We start from the raw sequence: 19481 nt of genomic DNA, 5'->3' as shown, positions 1-19481 counted from the left end.
ATATTTTTAGCACTGATCATTGTAATAGTGTCACTGGTTCCCACAAAGTGTCAGTTAGTGTCTGATTTTCCGCCGCAAAATCACAGTCTCGGTATAAGTCGCTGATCACCGCTAATACTAGTATAAAAAATAATAATCAATATACGTTTATAGGGGTTTTTTTACCAAAAATATTTAGCAGAATACACATTGGCCTAAATTATTGAAGACATTTGATTTTTTTTAATTTTTATTGGATATGTTTTATAGCAAAAAGTAAAAAAAGTTTTTTTCAAAATTGTCAGTCTTTTTTAGTTTATAGTGCAAAAAATAAAAAACGCAGAGGTGAAGAAATACCACCAAAAGAAAGAAAAAAAAATAGTAAAAAAAAAAAAAAAAAAGAGTTAAAAAAGAAAATAATTATTTAATTAATTTTTTAAACTTACTGGCCACACCAATCATTTGATTATGCTGTACTGCTCTAGTGACAGTAAGTTTAAAAAAAAAATGTGAAAAGAATTGTTGATTCATTTTTTCAAAAAAAGAAAAAAAAATAGTAAAAAAAAAGAAAAAAGTTTAAAGAAAAAAATTATTTACATTTTTTTAAAAAACATACTGATTACTTGACTGCCATACCAATGATTTGATCAATTTACTTAATTTTTCCATTTTCTAAAAAATTGTGACAAAAAAATTGCAACTTCATAAAACTCACCATGCTTCCTATTGAATTCCTTGGACTGTGTACTTTCTAAATAGGGGTCATTTGGGAGGTATATTATTTGTACTGTCCCGGGCATTTTAGGGCCTCAAGAATTGAGACAGTCCGTCAGTACACCAGGACTGATCAATTTTCAGATATAATTACCATATTTGTAGACTCTATAACTTTCCTACTGACTAAGGCTCCATTCACACCTATGCAAGTTTGCTTTTGAGCGTTTCTGCAGTGCTTTTTGCATTTTTTTTTTAACGCAATTTTACAGCGATATTGGCGAAATTAGCGTTTTTTTTGGTGCTTTCTTTTTGTTTGGCAGATTAAAAAAGAAAAAATGCAAATTGCGGCAAAATCGCTGTAAAAGTGCACTACATGCTTTTCTGCAGCTTCTCCATTGAGGCCGGGTTCACACTACTGCGAAGCAGGGCACCGCTTGTAATTTGCACAGGAATCGCAGCGCATTCCTGTGCGAATTACATGCGGTGTCTCTGGGGTGCGAATTTAGCCATGGATTTGTATGGCTTAAATCGCACTGCATTCGCACCAAACTCGTGCAGGACCCTTTTTCTTTGTCTGTACTAGAATCGATTTGCGCTGCGTTTTGCAAACCTATTTTGGGGTGTTGTTAGCTTAAAGTGGTTGTAAAGACAGAAGTTTTTTTTTATCTTCTGTGTGCAGCAGCCCCTCTAATACTCACCTGTAGCCCCATCTCTATCCAGCGATTTGCACAAGTGCCTCAGCCGTCCGGGACTTTCCTTCCTGATTGGCTGAGACACAGCAGTGGCGCCATTGGCTCCCGCTAGTGCCGATCAAAGTCAGTTAGCCAGCCAGGAGAGAGAGGGGGCGGGATCGAACCGCGGCTCTGTGTCTGAATGGACATATGGAGCTGCGGTTCGGCTCTGGTGCCCCCATAGCAAGCTGCTTGCTGTGGGGGCACTTGACAGGAGGAACCCGAGAAGAGGAGGATCTGGGCTGCTCTGTGCAAAACCAACTGCACAGGGTAGGTGAGTATAACATGTTTGTTATTTTCATACAAAAAAAAAAAAAACCGAGACTTTACAATCACTTTAACATACACTCTACAATCGGTTCGCATGTTCGCTGTGAATTCGCACCACATCTAGTGTGAACCGAGCCTGAAGTCTATTGAACCAAAAAAAGCAAAAAAAAAAGCACCGTTTTGCATTTAAAAAAGTCCCTGACCCTTTCCAAAAACGCAGAAGCACAAAAATGCATTGATGTGAACGTGTTCCATAGAAACCCATGTTAAAAATACAGTCTGGTGTTAGTGCAAGAAGCATAAAAAATGCATTGGTGTGAATAGAGCCTTAATAATAAATACTGATTTGGGGAATTTTTTTTTTACCAAGGAAATGTAGCAGACTATATTTTGACCCAAATTTTTGAATAAAGATTATTTATTTGCAAAATTTTATAACTGAAATGATGAATAACATGTTTTTTTCCCCAAAAGTTTTTTAGTATATTTTCATTTATATAGCAAAAAATAAATAAAATAAAATAACTAAAGGTAATTAAATACCTTTAAATGAAAGCTCTATTTGTCAAAAAAAAAAAAAAAACATTTAATTTGGGTTCAGTGTTGCATGGCTGAGTAATTGTCTCTGTACCAGTCTTCTACGCCTAAAAAAAAACCAAATGAAGCATAAAAACACATTAAAATGGCCAAACACATGAAAAACACATAATAGTAAATAAATATAAAAAAAAAAAAAAAAATCAACTGCTCATGCACAGATGTGAACCTAGACAAAGTGAATTGGAACAGACTTAGGTTTATTCTTTTTTTTTTTTTCAATCAAATCTTTTCTTTATTGTTTTTTCAAAATACACTAATAAAATAATAATAAAAAATAATACATTTAAAAAAAAACAGAGAAAAACACACCCAATCATATAACATTTCCCACATATTCCCTCACCCAAATAAATCACCCTAAAAAAAAAAAAAAAAAAAAAAAAAAGGTCTATTCTTAGACAACAATGTAAAAAAAAAAAAAGAAGAAAAATAAATAATATAAGACCAAAAACAACTTCCCCCCAAAGAGCTGACTTGATGGACCTCTTTGTCTATTTTTACCATCAATCTTCTATGTTCCTATATGTAATATAAACACATAAATGAAAATAGCTTCTTCCTCGCCGGTCATGAATGAAGTCTCTGTCGCTGTTCTTTCTCTAGCAAAGCTGAGACTGATTACTGTACACACCTCCCGGCCCTCCCTTTTCCTGCCCTGACTATATAACTCCAGCATTGTACATTAATCCTGCACGCTTGCTGACTGCTCGCAGAGACGTAAGCCAATTGCTCCGTATTAAACTTCTTCTGCGCCCTCCTGGATTGAGCCATGGTTCTCTATCACAAAGAGTTTGAGCACGCCGGTGCAAAATCCGGTCTGCAGATTTGGAGGATAGAAAAGATGGACCTGGCTCCGGTACCGGAGAATCTGTACGGCAACTTCTACGTGGGAGATGCTTATATTATTCTGCACACCATCCAAAAGAACACCAGCAAATTCTACAACCTGCACTACTGGCTGGGTAGGTGGCATTGAGCATTTAGCTTGCTGCAGTTTATTCATGTGTATTGTCATATAGCTTCTCCCTACTCCACACTATGAATTCTTCACCTGTCACCTGTCATCATGGAGGTGTGGTGTGTTAATATGCTTGTTGGCGTGTCAGCACTGGCTGTATACAGAGTAACATGATTTATTACAACCAAACATTCTACTACTGTGCAGAAACCTTGGGGTTGATTCGGTAATGACCTATTCATATGTTGCTGTGCCCTCATGTGCACTTATTATAGCATGTGTTAACATAACATTGTGTTGTGGCAGCCCGTTCATTATGAAGGCCACTCAAAGCTTAAACCAGCCATTCTCAACTAGGGTTCCTCCAGAGGTTGTAAGGGGTTCCTTGAGTTGGGGCTGATTGACCTCCCATCTGAAGGTGTCTGCCAAGTTCCGGGTGCCAACACCAGTTGGCAGAGCCAGCAACATGACACCATGTTTTTGCCTTGTCTGAAAGGTGGCATTCTGGCCAGCACTGTAAGGGTGGCATTCTTCCAATTGACCACCATTGTAAAGGGCAGTCTTCTCACTGCCCCCCCAATGTAAGGGGAATTCTTCTCACTGCCCCCCAATGTAAAGGAAATTCTTCTCACTGCCCCCCAATGTAAGGAGAATTCTCCTCACTGCCCCCCAATGTAAGGGGCATTCTTCTCACTGCCCCCCAATGTAAGGAGAATTCTCCTCACTGCCCCCCAGTGTAAGGGGAATTCTTCTCACTGCCACGCAATGTAAGGGGAATTCTTCTCACTGCCCCCCCAATGTAAGGAGAATTCTTCTCACTGCCCCCCAATGTAAGGGGAATTCTTCTCACTGCCCCCCAATGTAAGGAGAATTCTTCTCACTGCCCCCCAATGTAAGGGGAATTCTTCTCACTGCCCCCCAATGTAAGGAGAATTCTTCTCACTGCCCCCAATGTAAGGGGAATTCTTCTCACTGCCCCCCAATGTAAGGGGAATTCTTCTCACTGCCCCCCAATGTAAGGAGAATTCTTCTCACTGCCCCCCAATGTAAGGGGAATTCTTCTCACTGCCCCCCAATGTAAGGAGAATTCTTCTCACTGCCCCCCAATGTAAGAGGAATTCTTCTCACTGCCCCCCAATGTAAGGGGAATTCTTCTCACTGCCCCCCAATGTAAGGGGAATTCTTTTCATTGCCCCCCCAATGTAAGGGGAATTCTTCTCACTGGCCCCCAATGTAAGGAGAATTCTTGTCACTGCCCCCCCAATGTAAGGAGAATTCTTGTCACTGCCCCCTAATGTAAGGGGAATTCTTGTCACTGCCCCCCCAATGTAAGGAGAATTCTTGTCACTGCCCTCTAATGTAAGGGGAATTCTTCTCACTGCCCACCAATGTAAGGGACATTCTTCTTACCGGCCACTAATGTAAGAAACATTTTCCACACTGACCCCAATGTAAGGAACGTTCTTCACACTGCACTTCAATGTAAGGAGCATCCAGCTCACTGTCCCCCAATGTAAGGAGCATTCTCCCCCACTGCCCCCCCCCCCTCACCCATATGAGGAATATTCTTACCACCAACCACCAATGTAAGGAGCATTCTTCCCACTGACCCCCAATGTAAGGAGCATTCTTCCCACTGACCCACAATGTAAGGAGCATTCTCCCCACTGCCTTTCATTGTAAGGAGCATTCTTCCCACTGACCTAAGAAGTATTCTTTCCAGTGACCACCAATGTAAGGATCATTCTTCTCACTGACCATTAATTTATGTTGCATTCTTTCTATTGACCACCAATGTAAGGAGCAATGGCATTCCTCCCATTAAACACTAAGGGATTGGGTTAAGCATGAGGTTAGTCAAGACCCAAAACTATTTGAGGGGTTCCTCTTGATGGAAGAGGTTGAGAAAGGCTGGTGTAAACCAACAGAAAGTGTATCAGACCAAATGAATAAAGGAGTCCAAAACTGCTTTTGTGATTTGCAAACCATTTACGCTGTGTTGGGCTCCTTTATGAGTTTGGTCTGGTTCTCCTTCTGTTGGTTTGAGCTCTTGTGTTGTCCCTAGGTACCCATTGGAGGGTAGCCCTGGTTGCATGGGAGCCACCTTATCAAAGTTAGTGAGCCCCTCCAGTGTCTTTTTCCATTTTACTAAGCTTTGAATGACCCAGCACCTCTTGGATGTATCACTTTGAACAATCATTATGAATGGGATGCCAATGCACCACAATGGATGAAAAGATGTGCCTAACCCTTAACAATACAGCACACCACAACGCATCGTATATATGTTGTAGTGCGCTGCGGAGTATTAAGCTCTATCTATGCGTTTGGATGCAATTTACTAATGGCAATGCAATGCACCACACAGCACATAGAGCGGGTGCAATGCCACAGTGCCCACATGTGACGGGGGCCCTAGAGAAATAGACATTGTTCAGAGAAAGAAGCTCTACTCACTTTGAATACTTAATCATGTGCATAGGAATTTCGAAGGATACAATTATTTTGTGCTTGCATTGTACTACATTATTAAAGTACACAGAGCTTAACCTTATTCAACAACCTAAGTGAATATTTACTTTGCAAGGCAAACAGTCCTTCTATCTTTAGTAATTCTGCACTACTTCATCCGTGGAAAATGCGTCAGGATTTTTTGGTGAAAAAGTAGTTGCGGGAAAGTCTTTATAAAAACGGAACAATGTATCAGAGAACTAAATTTCATTGACTCTTGGTTGAAATATGAATACATTATATGTAAGCCGTCACCTTATTAAACAACCCATTGAGTTTAAAATAGAAACAAAGGGCAAACCATTTGTGTATAGATATAAAAAACATTATAAATACCTCTTTTTTCCTTTTTTATAAGTGATCACATTCCCTCTGTTATCAGCTGCAAAAGGATTTGTAGAGTTGGGAGAGGAAAAACAGCAATACATTAATCCTCCATGTGAATGGCTCTGCAGGATGCGTATGAGCTCAAGTCATTGGAGGACAGGCAGGCTGTTCTCCCAGCACAGCCAGAAAACTGACCACATTGGGATGAATGTGCCCTAATTCCTAGCATGGTCTGTTTGAAATAGGATAGCTGGTGGACTGGCAGGAGCACTTTTAGAGTTCTCAGCTGCATAAGGAGCTCAGAGAGGTAGGGGAGACGAAACAGCAGTACACTGGTCTTCCCAGTGAATGGCTGGGTGTGTGTGTGTGGGGGGTGTGTCGGTCTAATCGTTGGAGGAGAGCAGGCTAAGTTGCCAGCACAGCAAGAAAACTGACCATGCTGTGCTATCATGCCTAGTGTGGTCAGTTTTTAATAGGAAAGCAGAGTGACTGGCAGGAACACCAGGTGTTTCACACAAAGGAAGCAATAGAATGGGAACATGATGCCTTTTCATACAAGTACATGGTACAACAGGCACACATCAGGAATCTGAAATGCTGGGGTAATATATTCTTTAACTCTTACAGGGTACTGCTTCCTAACTCTCACACGCATGTTTCAGCTTCCAAAGGATCTTCACTGCAATACTAAAATTCCCCAGTGCTCAATCCAGCTAGACCATAACTATAATTAAAGCAGACCTTCACCCATTCTAGCAAGCTCCTCTCTCCTGCCTCTTCCCCTTCTATCTTATATATTTGGCAGAGACCCCACGGCAAGCCTGTGTATGTGCGGGAGACCCATTGCATACGCAGACATACTACTTGGTCTCTGTCAGGCCATGTAGACCTATCAGAGACTTGCAACATGTCTGTGCATGCACTGGATCTTCATTAAAGATGGCAAAAAGGGAGAACTTTGGCTTCTTGAAAGACAACGCAGGACTCCATGGTCTAGTAGATATGTTTTCTTTTGGGTCAAGTTTTAGGGAGTTTTGGGACAAGTTTTTATTGTTTGGAGGTCAGCTAGGGTGAAGTTCCTCTTTAACTGTTTAAACATTTTGGTTAAAAACAGGTTTTTGTTGTATGTGTTTGCAAAAAACCTGTGAAGCCACATTGCTGGTTCAAAGTACCTTTGCAAAGTGAGATTCCCAACTTCAAGCCCCTGGAGCCCAACCTGCAGCTTGGGGGCCCTTTGGCATTTAACGTGCAGATCTCTGTGGCCTCTGTCTGAAGTCACTGACCAACTCCTGTATCATGTCTGCAGTCTCTGACCATTACCTGTTGTAAGTCTGCAGTCTCTGACCATCTCCTCCATTGTATCTGCAGTCTCTCACCATCTCCTCCATTGTGTCTGCAGTCTCTGACTATCTCCTCCATTGTGTCTGCAGTCTCTGACTATCTCATGTTGCATGTCTGCAGTTTTAACAGCATTTTTGTAACATTACATTCACTGAATATCATGTGTGGCCCTATTGTTGATATCAGGGGCCGCACTTGAGGCCCCCCTTATATCAAGTAAAGTTACCACCACCAGTGCCTGATTAAACTCTGTAAAGGCCCTTAGGCAGCTGAAACATTGGGGCTCCCTTGTAGGTTTCTGGAGGTTTCTCATGCACATGCTCTAGTAGGATACCATTGAACTAAGAAGTGTGCACGTCGGACACTAGATGGAGATGACGATCACTACTTTACATTACAGGTACGTATGTTACACCAGAATGTTTTAAAAATGGACAACTGAAAGAAGATGAGCTTTTAACCCTTTCTTACCCCCTTAAAAGCTTCTGCGGGAGGCGGGCATTGGAGTCACGTGACCACTGGGATTGGCTGTGACATCGGTCACATAATGGGAAAGCTCCCAGTCGCAAGTGTGCATTGGAAGCTTTCCGGTACCCCCCGGATACTGTGCTGGGGCACTCACTCTTAGCACAGAAAAGTGTTTACAGGTAACATATGTCACAGGAAAAGCTATTAGAATTTATAGTTCCTGTGAAAATAAGGAGAAATTGGACAATGGAGGACTTCCCAAAACCGTCAGGGGGAAAAATAAAAGTTGAGTCAGACAATAACATTCCCGATTGTTCCTTTTCTTTGGAAGGACAATCTTTTTTTTTTTTTTTTTTTTGGAAGTCTGACCGTACTCACTGCACTATACATCCAGCCCTGCATAGTTTGAGAGGAGCCGCCGCGACAGTGAAGACCCGGAGAAAGAAGGGGTACTACTGGAGGTACTACCAAATATCTGACTTTATAGGCCAGGAAACAATGGAGAAGGAAATATAAATAAATCATCACATTTATTGAAAAACTACAAAATATACACATAATTGTTGGAAAGAGTAAAAAACATCATACATATGCATTTATGCAATTTGTACTGTGAGCCCTTGTTTCGCCGTTAGGCTTCTTCAGGATATGACCAAGGTTTAAAGACGCAACAGATAAGAGAACAAATCTCGCTATCTGAAATGAAATACGTTGACATTGAAATCAAAGATATTGCACAAACAGAGAACATCCTGATATTCTAAAAAAGCATATGTTGCATCACTCAGAGGAAACACATCAAAAACGAGCAAAAAGTGGTACCTTGAGTTGGAGTACATTGTTGTATATATCCCCATAGCCTGGGATAGGCGATGGGTTTTCAAAATTCGAAACTACGAAAAAACATGTAATGCAACTCACTAAGTATATTGTTAAAATCGCTAAAAAGCATATGGCATAGCAAAGATGTATATATAAAGTAAGTACTTACTAATCAATGAATTTCAAATTTTATGAACAGGGGCAAGTAAAGGCTTCACTACAAACATGTATGGGGCCAGCAGAGCAATATTATATGGTGTATATCTAGGAAAAGGGCCTTTATTGGGATTAGGTGTTGCTCATGGCTGGTAAAGCCTGAAAAAAACATGCTGTGCCTACAACCAGAAGATACAAAGGTGTAAGTTAATTCAATATCTTTAAAGTGGGGTTCCACCCAAAAAAAACTAGATGAAAAATCCTAAAAAAAAAATACAAAAAAACATTTGGATATTTTTTTTTTACTTACCTCTAAATGCCTGTTGCTAGGGGGTCCCTCGTAGTCTGCCTCTTCCAGTGCCTGGGCTGGTGACATCACTTCCCCCTCGGCACAGGAAGGGCTCAGCTCTGCTCCCTCCCTCCTGTCAATCATCTGGGACCCATTACAGGTCCCAGGTGACTGAGCGGCCAATCACGGCGCGCGGAGCCGCTTGCGCATGCACAGTGGGTGCCAGGCTGTGAAGCCACAGCCCGGCGCCCACAGTTGCAATGCCGGCGCCGCTGAACGGAGGGGGAGACGAGCGGGGCTTCGATCCCCCCGCTTCGCTGGACCCTGGGACAGGTAAGTGTCCAATTAAAAGTCAGCAGCTGCAGTATTTGTAGCTGCTGACTTTTAATTTTTTTTTTTTTTTTTTTGACTGGACCTTCTCTTTAATAACACCCAAAATGCTTGCGTAGAAGGAAGAGTCAGGGTAGTACTTACATGGAGTATATAGTAAGGAAGCGTGCCCCTGGGAGACAGCCGGGTGCTGTACAACAAGTCCACATATGAAAGGGAGCATTATTTATACTGGTGGATAGAGTAAACAGCGAATCATAGCGATCCCACTCTAAGAGGCGTCGACTGGCCTAAAAAAAGGGGAGAATTGTGGGTATTGTAGGCAGTGGGGCAGGTGAGCCCCTGCATTCCCTGCGCCTGTGCAGCTCGAACGCCGCTAAATACAGGAGGATTGCGGGTATTGTAGGCAGTAAGACGAGCGAGACCCACCACGCCGTGCGCGTACCTAACCCGGGTAACACAAAAAAAAAGGCAGAGAGTGAGCTACGGATATCACCGGCCGTACAGCGAGTGGACCCCGCTCCCACTGCGCACGCGCTAAACATAGGAGAACAGGAGACGTGGGTTATGGTTATGACAGTGAAGACCCATCGTTTGCCCCATTCTTCCCCTGCAATCATTCATTCTCAAAATTCCTTGTATTACGAACATAAATGCATGCGTCAGGGGCTCCTATGCATGAAAACGCCAATTGCCATACACATGTTACATTTTGCCGCGCACGCTGGAGTGAGAGCGTTACAGACCTCCTCTGTAACGATAAACTGATGACCTATAGGGCTATTAAGGCTGGGTTCACACCGCAGCACGGAGCGGCTGACAGCAGAAGTCCGGGGCGGCTTCATTCACCATTTCGACCCCTTTCATACTGAAGGCTCTTTTTAGGCGTTTTAGCGCTAAAAATAGTGCCTGTAAAGCCTCCCCAGTGTGAAAGCCTGAGTGCTTTCACCCTGGGGCGGTGCGCTTGCAGGGCGGAAAAAAAAAAGTCCTGCAAGCAGCATCTTTGGGTGGTGCAGGAGTGGTGTCCTAAACTGCCCCTGCCATTGAAATCAATGGGCAGCGCTGCCAAAGTGCCTGCAAAGCACTTCAGCAGCGGCGCTTTTTGGGGCGCTTTTAACCCCTTGTTAACCCCTTCTTTGGGGTTAAAAGCGCCCTGCTCCCGCCCATCCAGCATAAAACTAGCTGCACTTTACTGCTAACACTTGGCGGTCTAAGTATGAAAGTAGCCTTCAGATCCGACTTCAGCCCAATTTCTTGGTTGAATTCGGACCAGAAACGGACCAAATGATGTACAGGGCTCCTGTGCAACTCGCGCTGGAGCCGCTGAGGAGATGTCTGACTATTTCCTCCATTGTGTCTGCAGTCTCTGACCATCTCCTCCATTGTGTCTGCAGTCTCTGACTATCTCCTTCATTGTGTCTGCAGTCTCTGACCATCTCCTCCATTGTGTCTGCAGTCTCTCACCATCTCCTCCATTGTGTCTGCAGTCTCTGACCATCTCCTCCATTGTGTCTGCAGTCTCTCACCAACTCCTACATTGTGTCTGCAGTCTCTCACCATCTCCTTCATTGTGTCTGCAGTCTCTGACCATCTCCTCCATTGTCTTTGCAGTCTCTGACTATCTCCTCCATTGTGTCTGCAGTCTCTGACCATCTCCTCCATTGTGTCTGCAGTCTCTGACCATCTGCTCTATTGTGTCTGCAGTCTCTCACCATCTCCTCCATTGTTAAGAGACTCATGCTCACCTATATCCCCCATTGCCATCCTAGCTGGCAAGGGGGCCAGAAATACAATGAGATTGACTGTGCCGGAGTCACTGAGGAGGCCATTTGGAATTGGTAGAAGATATTAGGCATACGTAGATGCCCACACCGGTTTACTTTTAGTGGAGAGATTATGATTAAAATAAGCTCATGAACAACATGCTCCCACACAGCAAGACTTCCCTTATTTGGTATCCAACCCATGACTCAAACCATAGAAATACAGAAAGGAGCACCAGACCAAAACCAGATAAAAGAGCCCAAGATTATTGGTAATTATTGGTCAAAAAGTCATACAAAAACAGCCAACGTGTTTCAGGCCACCAACCCCCCCTTTATCTGGGCTCAACACAGGATAAAACTTGGATGGACTGCAGTTGCTGTGCAGCAATTGACTGTCAACTGCTGCCAAGTTGTTACTCCATTCTGGTTCTATTATAGATCGGTGAGGCCACCAAGCCCATTCAAGTTTCACCCTGTGTTGAACCTTGATGAAGAGGGCATTGGCTGTTTATATGTCTTTTTTACCAACAATGAAAAGTATTTTGGACTCTTTTATCTAAATTTGGTTTGGTGCTTCTTTCTGTATTTCTATGATTAAAACAAGTGCATGCCTGTCTTTGACTGTACCATATAAAGCAGTATGTAAACCCACCATTTCATATTCCTGATATGTGCCTGCTGTACCATGTTCTTGCATGAAAATGTATCCTGTTCTCTTTGTATTGCTTACTTTATGTGAAATCCCTGGTGTTCCTGCCAGTCCCTCTGTCACAAGGGCCACATGATGAGAAAAAGTAGTGGGGAGGCCTCCCTTGCACCTCGGGTCCTTGAAGCCTCTGGAGATGGAGACAGAGACTTGGTGGACACCAAGTGGCACGGGTGCCAGGGGTGTGGAGCACTGTGCAAGCCTTAGTCCGAGATCCGAGCCGAGGTCAAGTCCAGTTTGGCAACGAAGTATAAAAGGGTTAATCAGAAGAAGAATGGTTGAGATACAAGCCGGGGTCGGTTCCAATCTGGCAGCTGAGTACCAAAGGGGCAAAGAAGTAGAATGGTCAAGGTACAAATCCGAGGTCAATGACAAGCAGCAATCAAGAGTAGTCAAACAGGTTTTCAGGTCACAACAAGTTCAGACAGATCACACGCTAGCACAGGAACAAGGGGGGACTGAAGATAATCCAGCAATTTGGCAGTGTCTGGGCTGGGCTTATATAGGGAAGTTTGAGGTCACTTCCTGTGCGCCTCCTGGGCATTTCCCAGCTTTTTTCCATCAGGTTGAGGTCACTTCCTGTGCGCCTCCTGGGCATTTTCCCGCCTTTTTCCATCTGTCTTTTTTCGTCTTCTGCGCAGGTGCGGGTTGGCGCACTGAGGCGTCTTTGGCGCATGCTCAGTTGGCACGGATTTCCTCTGGTGGCAATGCACCATTGGTGCATGCGTAGTAAGCCCTGGACTCTTACACCCTATGCTTACCTATTAAAAACTGACCACACTAGTCAGGCATGCTGAGAACTCAGCCTGCTCTCCTACCATGATCAGACTTCTGCTGACACACCCTACCCTGCTCGGCCATTCTCTGGGAAGACCAGCGTGCTGCTGCTTCTCCTCCCCCAGCTCTCTCTTGCTGTAACTGCTTATAAACTATTAGCTGGGGTTCAACTTCATTAGTGGCTTTAAATCTGCTATTACATCTAACACTTCCCTTCCCACCAGACTGACAATGATGCTGTGTGCTGTGCCCCCTGTGCGCCTTCATCCAGAGTGGGGGCACTCCAATACAGGAGGTGTGGCCAGATCACCAGGTGAAAACAGAGGGGAAAGAAAGCCTAAATATAAAAAACGACTTGCAGACACCACATCTAATGATTGGTAAGCTGCAATATATTACATGCTTTGGCTTTGGGTTTATTACCGCTTTAACTGCTATGACAGGTAACATATATCACAGGAAGACCTATTAGAATTTATAGTTCCTGTGAAAATAAGGAGAAGTTGGAAATAGCACTTCAAGCCTTCATAAAATTGGCCAGTTGGACAATGGAGGACTTCCTAAAACCGTCAGGGGGAAAAATAAAAGTTGAGTCAGAGAATAATAACATGAAAACGTCAACACATAGATGTAATGCACTCTGTAGGTCCCGATTGTTCCTTTTCTTTGGAAGGACAATCTTTTTTTTTGGAAGCCTGATCGCACTCACTGCACTATACATCCAGCCCTGCATAGTTTGAGAAGAGCAGATGTGACAGTGAAGACCCATCGTTTGCCCCATTCTTCCCCTGCAATCATTCATTCTCAAAATTCCTTGTATTACGAACATAAATGCATGCGTCAGGGGCTCCTATGCATGAAAACGCCAATTGCGATACACATGTTACATATTGCCGCGCACGCCGGAGTGAGAGTGTTACAGACCTCCTCTGTTACAGACCTCCTCTGTAAGGATAAACTGATGACCTATAGGGGGCTTTAGGGCTGGGTTCACACCGCAGCACGGAGCGGCTCACAGCAGAAGTCCGGGGCGGCTTCATTCACCATTTCGACCCCTTTCACACTGAAGGCTCTTTTTAGGCGTTTTAGCGCTAAAAATAGTGCCTGTAAAGCCTCCCCAGTGTGAAGGCCTGAGTGCTTTCACACTGGGACGGTGCGCTTGCAGGACGGAAAAAAAAAGTCCTGCAAGCAGCATCTCTGGGTGATGCGGAAGTGGTGTCCTAAACTGCCCCAGCCATTGGAATCAATGGGCAGCGCTGCCGAATCGCCTGCAAAGCACTTCAGCAGCTGGCGCTTTTTGGGGCGCTTTTAACCCCTTGTTAACCCCTTCTTTGGTTGGGTTGGTCTGAGTGTGAAAGTAGCCTTCAGGTCCGATTTCAGCCCAAATTCTTGGCTGAATTCGGACCAGAAACGGACCAAAAGACGCACAGGGCTCCTGTGCAATTTGCGCCGGAGCCGCTGAGATGTGTGAACCGGTTCCATAGAGAGCTGGTCACAATCTCCTGCTGTGCGAATGGGTTGTGGGGAAAACTGCATCCAATTCGCACTAGTGTGGACCCAGCCTTAAAGTGTCACCTATGGAAAATGTAGGGTATGGAAGTTTGTTGCCATTTCACAGGCACACAAAAAATGTAAGGGTTGGGTATCTATTTACTCGGTGCAACCTCATCATAGTAGGTGAGGTTGAGGGGTTCTAATATTTATGCCTGGGACTGGTACAAAGTGATTTGTAATACAGGTACACAATAGTTATATTTTGCTGTTGCACTTAAGTTATAAGAGTTCATAGTTACATAGTAGGTGAGGTTGAAAAAAGACCATCAAGTCCAACCTATGTGTGTGATTATATGTCAGTATTACATTGTATATCCCTGTATGTTGTGGTCGTTCAGGTGCTTCTCTAATAGTTTTTTCTAAATTATCGATGCTCCCCACTGAGACCACCGCCTGTGCAAAGGAATTCCACATCCTTGCCGCTTTTACAGTAAAGAACCCTCTACGTAGTGTAAGGTTAAACCTCTTTTCTTCTAGTTTTAGTAAATGGCCGCTTGTCTTTTTAAATTCCCTTTCACGGAAAAGTTTTATTCCTATTGTGGGGTCACCAGTACAGTATTTGTATATTGAAATCATATCCCCTCTCAAGCATCTCTTCTCCAGAGAGAATAAGTTCAGTGCTCGTAACCTTTTTCTTCATAACTAATATCCTCCAGACCCTTTATTAGCTTTGTTGCCCTTCTCTGGACTCTCTCCAGTTCCAGCACATCCCTCCTCAGGACTGGTGCCCAGAACTGGACGGTGTACTCCAGGTGCGGCCGGACCAGAGTTTGTAGAGAGGGAGAATCATAATTTTATCTCTTAAGTTAATCCCCTTTTTAATGTCCTTTTCCATCCTAGATTCCCCCAGAGGTTCTCCCCCCAGTGTATAGATTGCATTCATATTTTTGGCACCCAAATGCATTTTACATTCTTCTACATTGAACCTCATTTGCCATGTAGTCGCCCACCCCATTAATTTGTTCAGGTCTTTTTGCAAGGTTTCCACATCCTGCAGAGAAGTTATTGCCCTGCTTAGCTTAGTATCGTCTGCAAATACAGAGATTGAACTGTTTATCCCATCCTCCAGATCGTTTATGAATAAATTAAATAGGATTGGTCCCAGCACAGAACCCTGGGGAACCCCACTACCCACCCCTGACCATTCCGAGTACTCCCCATTTATCACCACCCTCTGAACTCGCCCTTGTAGCCAGTTTTCAATCCATGTACTCACCCTATGGTCCATGCCAACGGACCTTATTTTGTACAGTAAACATTTATGGGGAACTGTGTCAAATGCTTTTGCAAAATCCAGATACACCACGTCTACGGGCCTTCCTTTATCTAGATGGCAACTCACCTCCTCATAGAAGGTTAATAGATTGGTTTGGCAAGAACGATTCTTCATGAATCCATGCTGATTACTGCTAATGATACCGTTCTCATTACTAAAATCTTGTATATAGTCCCTTATCATCCCCTCCAAGAGCTTGCATACTATTGATGTTAGGCTAACTGGTCTGTAATTCCCAGGGATGTATTTTGGGCCCTTTTTTTAAATATTGGTGCTACATTGGCTTTTCTCCAATCAGCTGGTACCATTCCAGTCATCTTATATATTTTACTTTTGCAGTAATATCGTGTGACATAAAAGTTTGAAACTACTAATATTTTATTCTCTAGGGCAGTGATGTGAACCTTGGCACCCCAGATGTTTTAGAACTACATTTCCCATGATGCTCATGCACTCTGTAGTGTCGATGAGCATCATGGGAAATGTAGTTCCAAAACATCTGGGGGGCCAAGGTTCGCCATCAAAAAACAGCTCTGGCTGCGAAAGGTTTAAAGTGCGCAAAAATACTATTTTTAAAGCTGGTGCTTTCACCGCCTCATCTTAGGGGAGCCATAGGTATTAATCACAGGCATAGCTTTGTACCTAAGCATTGCTTGCAGTGATCAGCAACTACAAGTCCCATGAGGCTTTGCAAGGCCGACAGTTACAAGCACGACTCCCACAGGTAGAGGCATGATGGGGCTTGTAGTTTCCCAACAGCTGGAGGGCCACCAGTTTGACACCCCTGGGGGGAAAACAATGACTGTCCCCAATTATCAATGACATCTGCTATGATGATGGTTGCATGTATCTCACCCACCGTTCTCATGGACGTACCCACCAATCTATTGGCAGCATAAAGAGCAGGCGATCTGTCCGAGAACTGCAGATGAGATTTTGTTTTTGGTATAAATGATTTCTTAACTTTATAGTAAATATTTTTATTATAGGGACGGATTTTATAAATATCTCTCAGCCGAAGTATTCCTGCCAACTATTTTGCAGGTTGTGAGATCCGCCCCGGGACTTTGGCCAGGAATTTTTTTTTTTTGGAAGAAATATGTTTGTGAGTTCTTCCTCGTCAGTTATCATCAGATGGCGATACATTAGAGGGACGCTGTAAAATGAACGCTTAGTAAGCACTTTGTGCAACAGCTTGATCAATAGATAGCCATTATAGAGGGGGATTGATGGGGGGGTCGGATGCAGCAAAAAAAGCTTTTAGTAAAGTATCATTGGTGAGTTTATAGAGAAATACAGCTTATGGCAATGGTGAGAAAAAGACATTATGGGTAAGATTTACTAAAACCGGAGAGTGCAAAATCTGGTGCAGCTCTGCATAGTAACCAATCAGCTTCCAGGGTTTTTTTTGTCAAATATTGAACAAGCTGAAGTTAAGCGCTGATTGGCTACCATCATCAGGGCTGAGACAAGGGGTGGGCAGGAGGGGCAGCTGCCCTGGGCCCTGTGGTGTCATGTGAAGTGGGGGAGGGGCACCACAAGGAGATTGGGGGGGGGATATTTGTGTTGGGGGGAGACAGAAGGTAAGAATGGCTCTAGGAGGAGAAATTTGGGGAGGTGTCCTAGGAGTGGTAATTTGGGGGGGGGATCTGTGTTGGAAAGGGGGGGGGGACAGAACGTGTGCTAGGAGGGGGGATTTGGGGGGTTTTTGCTAGAAAAAGTGAAATGGTAGTGAAGGAAAGGGATTTGTTGGGGGGGGTTGTGCCGCCACTGTGCCATCAAATGCTGCCACTGTGCCCATCGAATCCCTCCACTGTGCCATCAAATGCTGCCACTGTGCCCATCGAATCCCTCCACTGTGCCATCAAATGCCGCCACTGTGCCCATCGAATCCCTCCACTGTGCCATCAAATGCTGCCACTGTGACCATTGAATCCCTCCACTGTGCCATCAAATGCTGCCACTGTGCCATTGAATGCTGCCACTGTGACCCCCCCCCGCCCGCTCACCGTCTGCCTGGCACTTAACCTGTCTCAGTGGGGCAGCGGGTGATGGCGGCGAGCCGTGTCCTCCATGCGTCTCCTTCCGTCCTCTACTCCCATCCTCTCCTGCTGATAGGCATCCAATCACAGCGCCTGTTGTTTCAGCCAATCAGGTGACAGGTAACAGACCCAAGCACCTGATTGGCAGAGAGGCCGTTCAGTGTTAGGAAAGCGAATATTTATTCGCTTTTCTAACGCACCTGTGTGGACTGCGAACGCCCAGCATGACGCTCGCAGTTCACCTATTTTGAAGCCTATTAGTGCCTATTTCTATAATCAGGTTATTCAAAAACACCCCCCGCCGCTGTAATTCAGGCGCCCAGTGCCCGAAAAGGGGCCGGGCGCCTGAATAGGGCGTGGCAGCGGCGGCCATGGATGGATTCATGCTATGCATGAATCTATCCATTGGTCATAGAGGGGGCGGCTGGAGAGAGGGGGCGGCGCCCGTGCGCCCTTATGGACGCACCACCACTGCATCACATGTAATTCACACCGCATGCCTGTGCACATCACATGCAGTGCAAATTCAGCCATACCATTTGTATGGTTGAAATCGCATCGGATTCGCACCAAAATGGTGCAGGACCCTTTTTTTTTTTTTTGTCCACACTGGAATCGGATCTCATGGGTGTTCAGACCCCTGCCATTCGATTCTATCTGATTCCACAGTTTGCACTGCGTCCTGCTAACCGATTTGGGGGTGTCATTCACTTTATATTTACACAAAGACGAGGCTTTTTCTGACACTTTTTGTTTACATGTGAAGATTTGTATTTTCTGCTAGAAAATTACTTAGAGCCCCCAAACCTTATATATATTTTTAAAAGCAGAGGCCCTAGTGAATAAAATGGTGGGTGTTGCCATTTTGGGTAGATCAGCAGTTTTTGAAATGCTCAGACCAGCCCATCTGCAACCAACAACCATGCCACGTTCTTGAATCCCCTTTCTTCCCCATTCTAATGCTCGGTTTGAACTTCAGAAAGTCATCTTCACCACCTCTAGATGCCTAAATGCATTGAGCTGCTGCCATATGATTGGCTGATTAGCAATTTGTGTTACCAAGCCATTGAACAGGTGTACCTAACAAAGTGGCCGGTGAATGTATAAATCAATACGTGCAAAAAATTCATCAATAAGTGTAAAACTTCATCTCTCGGGAATGAATAAAATCCACACCTATGCAGGTTGCAGTTTGCGGATTCCGGGTGCATTTTGCGTTGATCGAAACACGTTTTTGATCCATTGAAGTCTATGGAACCAAAAACCAAAAGAAAGTCCCGGGCACTTTCCATAAAATGCACAGATGTGAACGTGACCCATACCCTGTCTCCCCAAAAATAAGACCTAGCGTGATTGTCGGTGATGGCTGCAATATAAGCCCTACCCCCCAAATAAGCCCTAGTTAAAGTCCTTGTAGGTCTTATTTTCAGGGTAGGGCTTATTTTTGGGGAAACAGGGTAGGCCTTTTTTGGGGGGGTAGGGCTTATATTGCAGCCATCACCGACAATCACACTAGGTCTTATTTTCGGGGAAACAGGGTAATAGATCATGTTAAATGGACTGCAGCGTGTTTCTGCAAATCTGAAAACGCACTTAAAAATGCATAGGGGTGAACCAGGCCTAAGGAAAAAAAAATGCTGCTGAAAAAATAAAAAGGCTGAAAATCCTTTCAGCTTGCGCAATCCAATGTAATCGTGCAATTACAATCCTGCAATTGTGTAAAGCGGCATGCTACTACAATATATTACTATAATCTAATAACATAAACCTGAAACTATTCTAAAGCCCCATTCACACTGCCGTGACTTGAAAGTCGCATGATTTTACAGCGACTTTGCCGCAACTTTGCAGCTGCAATTTT

The 19481-nt window shown here is 44.1% G+C and overlaps 1 protein-coding gene across 2 annotated transcripts in view; it reads left to right on the top strand.

Moving 5' to 3' along the window:
- Nucleotides 1-2961: 2961 nt before the first annotated feature.
- The window catches only part of LOC141144134 (scinderin-like), a 355101-nt gene continuing 338581 nt past the window's right edge, over nucleotides 2962-19481 (top strand). For both annotated transcript variants that reach the window (XM_073629533.1, XM_073629532.1), the window contains exon 1: nucleotides 2962-3259. In XM_073629533.1, coding sequence (XP_073485634.1) covers nucleotides 3067-3259 — 193 coding nt within the window. In that variant the 5' untranslated portion in view covers nucleotides 2962-3066. The remainder of the gene's footprint in view (nucleotides 3260-19481) is intronic.

This window comes from Aquarana catesbeiana, linkage group LG05 (assembly GCF_042186555.1).
Source record: "Aquarana catesbeiana isolate 2022-GZ linkage group LG05, ASM4218655v1, whole genome shotgun sequence".
NCBI lineage: Eukaryota > Metazoa > Chordata > Amphibia > Anura > Ranidae > Aquarana > Aquarana catesbeiana.
The sequence above is the reverse complement of the archived record's forward strand: the minus strand, read 5'-3'. Positions and strand labels throughout refer to the sequence as shown.